The sequence below is a fragment of the Pteropus vampyrus genome, unplaced genomic scaffold (genome assembly GCF_000151845.1).
Source record: "Pteropus vampyrus isolate Shadow unplaced genomic scaffold, Pvam_2.0 Scaffold2, whole genome shotgun sequence".
NCBI lineage: Eukaryota > Metazoa > Chordata > Mammalia > Chiroptera > Pteropodidae > Pteropus > Pteropus vampyrus.
The window spans coordinates 18,833,715-18,845,903 of record NW_011888783.1 but is presented as its reverse complement, the minus strand read 5'-3'; the positions used below and the strand labels follow the sequence as shown (position 1 = coordinate 18,845,903).

The following is a 12,189-nucleotide window of genomic DNA, read 5'->3' as shown; positions in this document are numbered from 1 at the left end:
ATTGTGCAATTTGAGATCTGATACCTTTTCTCGATGCTGATTATAGTGTATGAGTGAAACCATTTGACCTTGTTTTCCCAGTAGTTTACAATTTTTCCATATTTGATTCAGGTGCAGTAGAAAGGTTATGAATTCAAGGCTTACTCTCTCAATAGAAGTTAAGCAGCCCTAAAATTCCGCTGCATTTTTACTTAACCTGTCAGAGATACTTTTGAGCAGTTTGGCCATTTCCTTTACAACAGCTCTCGTTTCCTTGACCTTGAGAAGGACTTTTTCCCTAAACCAGTTCTGCAAATCCCTGAATTCATTGACGTCATCTGGTATGCCATGTCACCATTACAGTTCAGAGTAGAGGTGGAAACATGCTTTTTAAATCACTTTACAAGTGTTAGTGGGAAAAGAGCAAAAATACCGTCTGGAATGAGAGTGGAGGCAGAGAAGGTACTGGGTTAGCAGCACTGTGACCCCCTGCCGCCTTCGCATCAAGTACTCAACAGCAAGCCTCAGTAAAATTACAAGATCCAGCATGTCATTTCCCTGCAGGTGGCTTGAGACTAGCTGAAACCACAGATGTTAAGCCCTTAAATGCCAAGGGTCTACTCTAAGTATTACTTGGTAGAAGAAGTAAGTTGCTGATTGTTTTCTGCTCCGTTGAATGGAGTTTGATTCTACCCTTGTAATTTGCCTGAGGCTGATGGAAACAAAAACCTCAGCTTTTCTGATTTCTTTTCAACCTGCAGCAGTGACCTTTAAAAACAGATTTTTCTCTGTTTAACTGCTGAGCTTTTCCTGCTAAGCCTTGTTCACCCACTTCCTCTTTTACCTATAAGAATGGACACACACACACACACACACACACACACACACACATGTGCATGCACAGACATCATATTACATACACTGACAGGTTACTGGGCTCTTGCGTAAATGAATGACTTCTGAATGATACATCATCAAGTGCTGAAGATGCTGGACACATAGGAGGTTAAACGTCCTCCGGTCTTCCTAACAGACAAGAAAGAAATAAGTCCACATCCTGTTATAATGAGTATCTGCTATCTATCTATATCTATGTCTGTCTATAACTGAGTGAACAAACTCATATATAATTTTCTGCTGGTGTCCTTGATTCTTGCTGCCTAGAGAAGGTGGGTATATCAAATACTGTTTAATATGCTTGATGATAAGATGCTGATTTATTGGAATTCTGGCCAAAACCATGCTTAGATGAAAACAAAAACAAAATCAAAGATACTATAGTGGTTTCCACCCAAATAATTCTTCTATCTTTTTACTCTATATATTGTGATGTTTGATAGATATAAGCTTAAGTTCCAGGTCAAGACAGAGCTCATGTAGTTAAAGTTATCTAAGTGGCGTCTATCTCTACCCATAGTTGACTCTTGGTAGAATGGTGTCACACCTAGATGGTCTGCCATTGTTTTTGCACTGTAATTTTTCACATTAAACAAGGAATTCTTCAGCAAAAATTGATAATAGGTGCTATTCTCAAGTAAGGCACTAGATGGAGCATGTAAATTTAAAAGGAATTTAAGTTGGTCGTTGCTAGTGACATATTTAACTCAAGAAAATTTAAACCAAATTTATTTTGATTAATTTAAACTAAAAATAGACAAATATAAAACAATATAACACTTTTTGTAAGTATATGTCATCTAGGATAATATAAATATAAAGAGTTAAAAGTTGAAATAATTTTTTCTTTTCGAGAGACTATCTGAATCTCATAGCCAAAGCAGGGAAGTGAATCAGGCAGCAGTTTCAGAAGAGCATTAGTTGGGAAAGGGAGCGAGGGCTAGCAGATAGGTTTTCACTAGTTGAGAAAATGAAGTGGTCTTTATCAGAGTGGAAACACCTTGTATCTACATTAACTTCTAAATTGCCAGCTTCATTTGGGGAGCAGATAATTTTGAGGAATTTGATTGCCTGTTCACATGGGAAGAGGTCATGCATAGCTAATAACAGCAGATAAAACCTTTTAAAAGTTGTTTGTTGTTTATAAAATATTGTCAGAGGAAATTTTTGTGAGAACCCAGCTTAGATTTGAAGATAGCATCTGCATGATACCTGGAGGCTAAATCTGTGAGATAGATAGATTGACATACAGGCAGTCTGCAACAGAGTTCAAAAGATAACCATTTCTATCCTGGTGGCATTTCTTTGTATATGTTCATACTGAAACTCAACAACTTTCTACTAGAGTTTATTCATTTGTGATATTGCACATGAAGTTTTGTCAGTGCTTTCATTTTTAGTTGCCTATAAAAATGTCATCCAGCATGAAGCTTAGCATCCCTGCATGCTTTTCGGGCTGCCTTTAAGTCCAAGCCAGGAGTTACTGGAGTTTTTTTTAAAAAAGAATCCCTGGGAAGCTTACCATTGATTCAGTGTATCTTGAATTCTGATTTCCCCAATCTCCCTGCTACCATTTACTTCTCAAATTCCCATGCGTTCTGTCCAAGGTACTTAGTGGGGAGACAGAGAGGAGTGTTTACTCCACCCTGACGAGAACCAGAGCTGTGCATGAGTTTTTAAATTCCTGGTTTTCTTTGTCAAAAGATGTGTACAATAAACTCTAACACAGCCCTTTTCATACAGTTGAAAGCTAAAAGTTTAGGAAGGAGATAAATTAACTGAATTTAATATAACAAAGATTTAATAATTTATAAAAATGTGTTGCAATATTTTGTTTTATGATAAACTTAAAGATAAAAAAACGTTTAGGTTTTATGTGAGGAGGATTTGGCCCGAAATATGTACCCTCCTGCTGTTTTATTTAGCAAAGTGGTTAGCTAGAAGCAGGCAGCAGCTCTAAGTTTTAATTAAAAAAACATATTTCGAACCAATCTGATTTCTCTTTGACATCACTAATATGTTAGAACACAGATGAATAAACCGTTCTGTTTAATAATAAAAAGCGTTAGGTTATAAATTTGATTTTATTAAGTAAAATTTAGCTTCATCTACTTTGGACCTTTATATGAATTAGCAGCAAAATGGGTTCTAGCACTAGAGATGACTAATACCATGCTTCAAATACCCCTTCTTCAAATCTATCAGCGATGATGATTAGAAAATAACATTTAATGTAATAGGCAGGAAGAGAAAAAAGGTCAGTGTTTTCTTTGCCCATTTCCACTGTATTATAAACTCAAGACTCAATATGCAGAGCTGTTCAGTTTGATTCTTCCTTTTTTTCCCTACTTTGGTGAAATGCGTGTAGCAAGGGATAGAGTGTACATCAGGGCACCATGCCTCCTACATGATGCTTACAGGAAAACGTTCAGTAAAGCCAGCTTCTGGGACCTGGCAGGATAGAACTCTATCCTTTAAAGCTGTGATGATGGTGGACGTACAGGTGATAGGGAAGAACCATGCAATGATGCCTCTTTGCTGATAAATTTATAGTACCTGGGAGGACATTTCACATGTGATTTTGTTTAGTTAGTGGTGTTCTCTAGTGCAAATTATTGATTCCAAATTTTGACAAGGACAGAAGAATAGTACTTGGTATCTTTTTTCAACCCTTTTGCATTTTTGTATCTATTTGCTTGTATTTGCTTTCACAGCCACCTGTGTGACAGACCAATCGTGAATGTTCTATTTATAGATGAAGAAAACTAACATGCTGGTCGTTAAGGGATTTGCTGAGTGGCCCATACCACATTACTCACAAGCCTGGAACTAAGACCCAGAGCTCTTAACTTTTAGGCCAGTGCTCTCCCTATACCACATTGAGTAGTGATAAGCTTATGAAGGGAATTGTGGGAAGGCCTACTTTGACCTTGAATTAATTTTATACCTTAAAGAACTGTATTTTAGTATGCCAAAGGGGACTGGTGTTAATTGCCAACCGAGTTTTTTAAATGTCTGGTGAACACCCTCTCCCTCACCCCACCCCATCCCCCATCTCCAGCAAGAGAAAATCTCACATATATAAACAAGGGGATGAACATAACGATACTGCTTTGTTTCTAATAGCAAAAAATTGGAATCAGCCTAAATATTTATCAATATAGGACTGGGTAAATAAATTGGTACATATTTATATGATGTAATATTACCAAGTGATTAAAGTGACTGAAATACTTGAAATACTGATCTATCTCTCTATCAAGAGAAATCATAATGTTGAATGGAAAAAAAGCAAAATTTCAGAATGAAACCTACAGTATATCATTTTTACAATTAAACATACAGAATCCGTATATTGTTTATGGTACCTATATGTGTATGATCACTATTTAAAAATAGACTGGAGGGATACCCACAAAATGGTGGTTACTCAGGAAAGGGGATGAAACATGGGTCCCAAAGAGATTTCAAATAAATAAAATATAAGCATTTATCAATTCATTAGTATTTGCTACATTAGTCTCTGAAGTTTTCTGTAATTTTAAAAATTTCTCAAAAAGTTTGGGGTGGTACCGACGGATAGCCTGAGGGGACCTTAAGAGAGGTACCCCAATGAGAATCATATGCCTGACACTGAACAGAAAAAAATGTGAGAAAGTGCTGTGATTGGCATTTAAGAAAAGCAGATATAAGTAGTAGATGCACCCATGTGGTGATACGTCCCCTCTGCGGTAGAAACAGGCTTGAGCTCTGGAGCTCACCTTACCCCGGGGAGCCCTACAGGGACTGGGAGAGACCTTAGGAACCTGGACTGGACTTGCTCTTCCTGTCCCTGTCTCTGAAGTCTCTGAACATGTCATGCGATAAGACTGCAATGAGTCATTCTCATTGCCTATTTCCTGCTACAATATGTACTGTCTTAGTGCTAATATTCTCTGGATAAAGTTCTAGGCGTGAAAGGATGCACACCAGAAGACCTTATCATGTGGAAGATGCTGAAAAATACTGCCTTGAAGATGATTTGGTGAATCTAGAGGTCCTGGACGAGGTACTAAATATTTAGTAGACAATTCTCACTGATGACATTTGTTTCATGTAAATGGTCTGACCTTTCTGTTGTAGACCCTATTTTCCTAAATTACTTGAAAATTTAATGTTTATATAGCCTTGGTGAAGCTTAAGGAGCATTGGTTGCTGTGATATCCTGTGCTGTGTTCTTTCATGTTCCCCCAAATGTCCTAAATCATGAAGAGAAAGAATTTAGATTTTTTCAATAAAGCACCTTATGTTGTAGACTTAAATGTATCAGGTGAATATTATTTTCTGTTTAAAGAAGAGTACAATTTAACCCTTAAATTAAGATAGTTGTTTGTTCTTTGTAAAGAGGAGCTTCATTTAGGGAAATAGTGAAGTTAATATAGCTTGAATTCTAAATTTGAAAAGTGTGATAATCCTCATTTAAAATTTACATGTTTAATAGAGCTGTTAATTGCACTAGACCTGCTTCTCCTGCTTCTAACTCTGGAGACCCTTAACTGCAATACACGAATCACTAAAGTATAATATAAAAATGTTCAATTCTATATTCCCACCATATAAATTTTAAGCACAATGATTTGAGAACTGAAGTTACTATTTTGTCAGTACTTTATCAGTAGGAATGACCTACTAAGTCAAATTCTAATAGAACATCTTCATTGGTTGAGATAAGTTTTTCATAATATCAAGTAATACCTTTGCTGGATATTCAGTGTCTTTTAGCAAGCCCCAAGTGGACCTAATTCTTTCAGCATATTCCTATTTTTTTCTTCTTGCAAGGCAAATATCTGCATTTAGGATCATTAGTGTCAGTGTATGATTTAAATTGACTACTTTCATCTTTTAGAGAAAAATATTCTTGTAGAATAAGTTTATTTGTATTGTTAGAATCTCTCTCTTGATTAGAAATAATGTTTACTTTCAATGCCATTTATCCTATTCTTAGGATACAATTATTCGTCAGTTGCAGAAGCGTTATGTGGACTTGCTGATTTACACATATGTTGGAGACATCTTGATTGCCTTAAACCCCTTCCAGAATCTAAGCATATACTCTCCACAGGTAAGGGATGCTTTAAGAGCATGTTGCTTAATAAGAAATTAAAAATCACAAGGGAAAATGAAAAGAAGGGAAAAGTGAGAATAAAATTGTGCCACCCCAAACTGCAGATAATAATGCAACACAAATGGAATTCTTACATTTTGGGGGTAACTTTTTAAAGTAAGATATAGGAAGGAAAACTAATACTCATTTAGTGCTTACTACATGCCGTGATTGAGTTACCTTGTTTATTTCTCACAACCCTGTCAGAAAGGTACTAGTATTAAGCCTATTTAGCACATGAGGAGACAATATAGTGAAGTTCACTCCCTTGCATGAGTTAATGAAGGCAGCAAGTGAGGAACCAGGATTTGAAATCAGGACTATAGAATTGAGAACCTGAGCTCTACAGCCTTCCCAATGCTACAATTCCCTGACAAGTGACAAAGCCTTGGTTTCATGGGCAACAGGTATTAGAGCATTAGAAGATTCAGTGGAACATTAGAAGTGTCCCTTAAATTAATTATTTTATTCTTCAGTTTTCCAGACTTTATCATGGAGTGAAACGTGCCTCGAATCCCCCTCACATATTTGCATCAGCAGATGCTGCTTACCAATGCATGGTTACTTTCAGCAAAGACCAGGTAAGAAGTCACCTTCCTTTTCTACCAAGTCAGTATGTTCTGTCTTCCTCTGCACCTCTTAAGTCTTCCTGAAAACTTTCCATTCTGGTTTCTGCTACTAACCCAAGGAAATAGTAGCTTGGTGAACAGTAAGAGTAAAAAAAACCAGAGAAGCAGAAAAACGTGAAAACTCTTTTCAAATAACGTGAAACATTCACATCAAGAGCATTCATTTTCCCTGATTAAGTATAATAAGGATATATCCAATATGAATCTGAGAAATAGAGTAATACAAACCTGATTACATGGCAATGATTATAATAAAAACAGGACGTAGAATAAAAAATGAAATTGCATTCTATTAAGGTCTCAGAATTTTCATGGTCAAGTCCTTTTTATGTGAAATACTGATCATAGGTTGACAATGGTCATGCACCACACTGTTTAGTTGCTGAGAAATTGTGATGGATTGGGTAAAGACTGAACAAATCTACTTAGTGCTCAATTAAAACACAAAGCTGACCTATGTGTTTTAACTTTCTGGACTTCCAGTTCACGGTGGTGGCATATCCAACCTTTGACCCTTCCTTTACTTTTAATATATATGTTTTCCTTTGTGTCTGTATTCTGTTTAAAATAGGAAGAATCTGTCTATGGCTATGCCACCCTGAACGTGCCCAATCTTGTCTGATCTCAGAAGCTAAGCAGGGTCGGGCCTGCTTAGTACTTGGATGGGAGACCACCTAGGAATACCAGGTGCTGTAGGCATTAAAACAAAACAAAACAAAACAAAAACAAAAACAAAACCTGTTAAAGTAGAAAGAGTCTAATCTGGTAGGAAGTTTTATGAGAGAATTATTGTGTGTGTATTTCCTGAGACTGTGAAATCCCTGCTTTCGGTGTGTTGAGGAATAGATAAAATTATAACAGCGCAACTTACAAAATGAAGTACATAGAATCACTATAGATTAGAAACTTGGCTTCTCCAAATTCTTACCTTTCTCGGAGACTTGTGAAGTATCTATATAGTTCATAGAGAACAAGTAAATGAAAAGAGATATATGTGTTTCTCAAGTTCAGAAATTGCCCTACCATGTTGTTGTTTTTCTAACACCACTTCTGATACTAAATATTGTATCTTTTCCAACTCCAACCCATTCTCCAATTCTTCAACGCCAACTGGATGTCCAACGACTCAATTCCATTCAATTCTGACACTAACTACCAAGAGTTAACACAGACCTCACAGGTTCAGGTTTCAGTCCCACAAGACTGTCCCCACTTCAGACGCCAGCTGCAAATGAGGCAACTAGGTTACCCACACTTCTGCCTGGCTGACTACAAATTCAGGAATTCCCACAACCCCCTTCAGGTTTGATAATTCACTAGAATGACTTGCAGAACTCAGGAAAACACTTGACTTACATTTACTGGTTTATTGTAAAGAATACAATTCAGGAACAACCAAATAGAAGAAATTCAGAGGGCAAGATGTAGGGAGGGGGTGGGCAAAGTTTTCATGCCTTCGTGCCCCTCTCCCAGCACCCACACATGTTCGTACCAGAAGCTCTCTGAATCTTGTTGTTCAAAAGTTTTTATGACTGAGCCAATCTCTAGCCCCTCTTCCTTTCCCAGAAGTTGGGATGACGAGGCTGAAAATTCCCACCCTCTAATTATGGGTTTGGTCTTTCTTGTGACCAGACCCCTCCTGAAGCTGTCTTGGGCTCCATCTTGAACCACTTGGTTCAAGTGGTTAGCAGTTAGGTTTTATAGAAAGGGATTTGTTTGTGAATAACAGAAGATGTTTCTATCACTCCTATATCATTCAGGAAATTGAGGGCTTTAGGAGCTCTGTGCCAGGAACCAGAGATAAATACCAAATTGTTTTTATTATACTGTACCCACTAATCTCCTTTATTCATAAAGAGCTTCTAGAAATGAATGATAAAAAGGTCAAGTACAAAAAAGAATAGGTAAAGAATATGGACTTGTCATGAGAAAAGAAAATGTGAATGACTTTAAACATATATGAAGTAATGCCTAACCTCACTCATAATACAAGAAATGAAAAATTAAAACTACACTGAGATATCATTTTTTGCCTATCAGATTGGCAAAAATCCAACAGTCTCTGGTAGAGCTATGGGAGAACAGGCACTTTCATAGACTGGTACAGTCCTTAGGAAGGCAACTTGGTGCTATCTATCAATTATACAAATGTATATACCTTTCGATGCAACAACCTCGTTTCTAGGAATTTATTCTACAGATGAACCTACACATAAATACAACTACCTTTGACAGAGTTATTTATTGCAATATTGTTTGTAATAACGAAAGGAAAAAAACTCAAGTGTCTATCCTTATAGGACTGGTTAAATAGGTGATGGTACATCTATGCATTGAAGAAGTTATTGATGTACTGAAAAGGAAAGATTCCTAAGGTATATTGCTGAGTGAAAAATTAAGGTGCACAGCGGTGGATGTTATGTGATAGCTGAACACACAGGGTGTTTACTGTGTTATGAATTTCTCACCAACACTCCATTTTCTGTGTCAGTGCATTGTCATCAGCGGAGAAAGTGGCTCTGGGAAGACAGAAAGCGCCCACCTGATTGTTCAGCATTTGACTTTCTTGGGAAAGGTATTGATTCCTGTATTATGTATTGTGGCTAGAAGTTTCTGCAGACTAACTGCATAAATGCACAAATGATGAAAATACATTTTTTTAATGGTTATATAAAAACATTCCACCTTTATTATGCTTGCCTCCTGATAGCCAGGCCTCATAAGATGTCAGCATGCTATCTTTCTTTCACGTAGTGAGGAAAATAATGCCAGCATGAATTTACCAGATTATTGTCAATTAATTTTGTATGCTTTTAATATAATGTAAACATTTAGCCATTAACTAGTAAAAGTTGTTAAACATTAGGAACAGGGGCAGGGAGAGCCACTAAAGTGGTTAAAGAATTGGAAAATAGAAATCTTTGGGCAAAAGTTGAGAGAAATAAAAATTTTCAGCTTGGTGATATGGACATTGAAGGAATGACTTAAAAAATGGTCTACCAGTTACTTATACTCAGAATTAGTGTATTATGAGACTAAGAAAGATTTTAAGAAATATTTTTTCAGAACAGGTTTATGAATATTATAATGAATAACTGAGAAAAGTTATGGGCTCTCTCTATTTAAAATTCTTTCTAATGGTTTAGGCATTTTATCTGTCAAAGATCTTATGTGAAGTGCGTCTGGACTTAAAAACATCTGATGCCTATGCATGGGGGAGTTGCTCATCTGAGAACACAATGCTGGTGGTTGATGCTAATTCCCCCAAATGCAATTCTTCCCAAAAGGATAATGTGAATTCTGCGGGCAGGGAGGGGTGCCTGGTAAATTTGCTGAATTAATGTTTCCGGAGGCTACTTGTAACTGTTCTGTGTTTGGCACAGGCCAATAATCAGACCTTGAGAGAAAAAATCCTGCAAGTCAACTCCCTGGTGGAAGCCTTTGGAAATGCATGCACTGCCATCAATGACAATTCCAGCCGTTTTGGAAAGTATCTGGAAATGATGTTTACACCAACTGGAGCTGTGATGGGAGCAAGAATCTCTGAATATCTCCTTGAAAAGTCCAGAGTTATAAAACAGGCAGTGTAGGTACACTATTTGATCACTGTGGTTTTGCTCAGCAATATAGAGGTTTTGGGAATTCTAATTGCTCCATTTTTATACTGTTTTTAGCATCTCGATAGATAGGTTGGTTCCCCTCAGCCCCCCCAGGAGCAATAAATTATTTAAGTAAAAGATAAGTTGTGATTTCTAACCTAAAAGATGTCTGCAAGCAGAGTACAAACAGCTGTGGTGGGAGTACTTTGGGATAGTCATGCCTGTTTTTCCTGAGTTGGTTATATCAGATAGAATTTAACAGCATTGCAGATACTTAAAAAAAAAGAAAGAAAGAAAGAAAGAAATCATTAGATCCCTTAAAATTAAACTTGTCTATGAAAAAAAAAAAGCACTGAGATTATTCTACATGTTAATTTTTCCCCTAGACTGAAAGAGGAAAAAAATATTTTGTTTTAAGAAGAGCAGTATAGCAATAGTGATCAGTGGCATGGACTGCTCTGGGTTTAAGTGTTGGCTCTGACATTGCTTGTATGACCTTGGGTCTGTCAGTTAACCTCTCTGTGCCTCATCTGTGAAATGGAGATGCTCTTAGAGCCTACCTCATGGGTTTGTTGTGAGGATTAATGAGTTTATTTACATGAAATTCCTTTGAAAGGTGCCTAGTATAGTATACATTTATCAGATAGTTGACCAGTCTTCCTACTGTTATTACTATTGCAGGACACCAGACTTCCTCCTTCCTCAGGAATATGGCTCCATTCATGTGTTATTCCATAATTATCTATTGAATTCTTGCTGTATATCAGTGCTGTACTCCCTTCTGGGGTCGCTAGAGTAAAAAATAGAAAAGGTCCCAGTATTCATGGAACTTGGAGTGGGTGGTGGATAGGGGAGGCGTCAGAAAGGATCACAAACATTAAACAAAAAAATAAACATAAATGCAGAACAACTGTGACAAGTACCAGGAAGCAATGTAAGGTGCTATGAAGGTAAAACAGGAAAAGGAAGGGCACATAATCTAGTCCAGGAAGAAAGGGGCTTCTGATGTATGAGATATTTAGCCTGAGGTCTGAGGATCACCCGGTGTTAGCCAATGAGGGAAGGAAGAAGCGGGGAGGGAGAGGGGTCAAAGATAAGACTGAGACCAGATCATGCAGGGCTCTAGACCCAGGCTGAGGAACCTTATTCTAAAGACTCTTACTCTTTAGAACCTTACTCTAAAGGCAATAGGAAGCCATTTCACGTTTTTAAGAAGAGGAATCACAAAACTCAACTTGCACTTGAAAATGATTGTTCTGGCTTCAGTGAGGTGAATGAATTAGAGGAGAAAAGTATTATGTTGAGACTGTTAGGATGCTGTTGTCAAATCCATGTGAGAGATTGTTTGCCAAGACTAAGGTGGTAGCGGTAGAGATGAAGATAGACAGGATTTGACAAGTCTGAGAGATATTGTACAAGTAGAATCCACAGGACTTGCTCTGGGTTAAGAATCCAAGCGTCTTCTTCTATCATATACTTTCAGTTGTCTCACAAAATAGGGACTGACATGAAGAAATTAAACAAATGAACAAAAGGATAATCAGTTTAGCTTCTCTGTGGTTTCTTGATTAATTTTTATGAGGTTCCCCTGTTTCTTTCTCCCCAAATTAGGGTGATTTTAAGGTTGAAAGAGATATCTCTGATAGAATGGAAACTGCAGTTTTCTGTGTTCAAATGTAAAATGGTCTTTTACAAAGATAATTGAGAGTTTTAATCACAGTTTTGTCACTTATTGTATGTTATTTATTAATATAAATATCCTTGTACCTTACTTTCCTCATATGCAAAAAGGACTCATTAAAGCTGACCTCATAGAGCTATTATGAGAATTAAATGAGATGATATGTAATATACCAAATATAAATCTAAAACATAAGTAATAAATAATTTTTTAAAATTTATTTAATTTTAATTAGTTTCAAGTATACAGTACATTGGTTAG

General features: G+C 36.8%; 1 protein-coding gene and 1 pseudogene across 1 annotated transcript in view; both read left to right on the top strand.

Annotated features, from left to right (window-relative positions):
* MYO3B (myosin IIIB) overlaps window positions 1-12,189 on the top strand; it is a 355,967-nt gene that overhangs the window by 143,633 nt on the left and 200,145 nt on the right. The window contains exons 10-14 of the mRNA XM_023528462.1: window positions 4,828-4,924; window positions 5,861-5,977; window positions 6,496-6,600; window positions 9,140-9,223; window positions 10,032-10,234. Of these exons, the coding sequence (XP_023384230.1) occupies window positions 4,828-4,924; window positions 5,861-5,977; window positions 6,496-6,600; window positions 9,140-9,223; window positions 10,032-10,234 (606 nt within the window). The remainder of the gene's footprint in view (window positions 1-4,827; window positions 4,925-5,860; window positions 5,978-6,495; window positions 6,601-9,139; window positions 9,224-10,031; window positions 10,235-12,189) is intronic.
* Window positions 7,229-7,347, top strand: LOC111739302 (annotated as a pseudogene).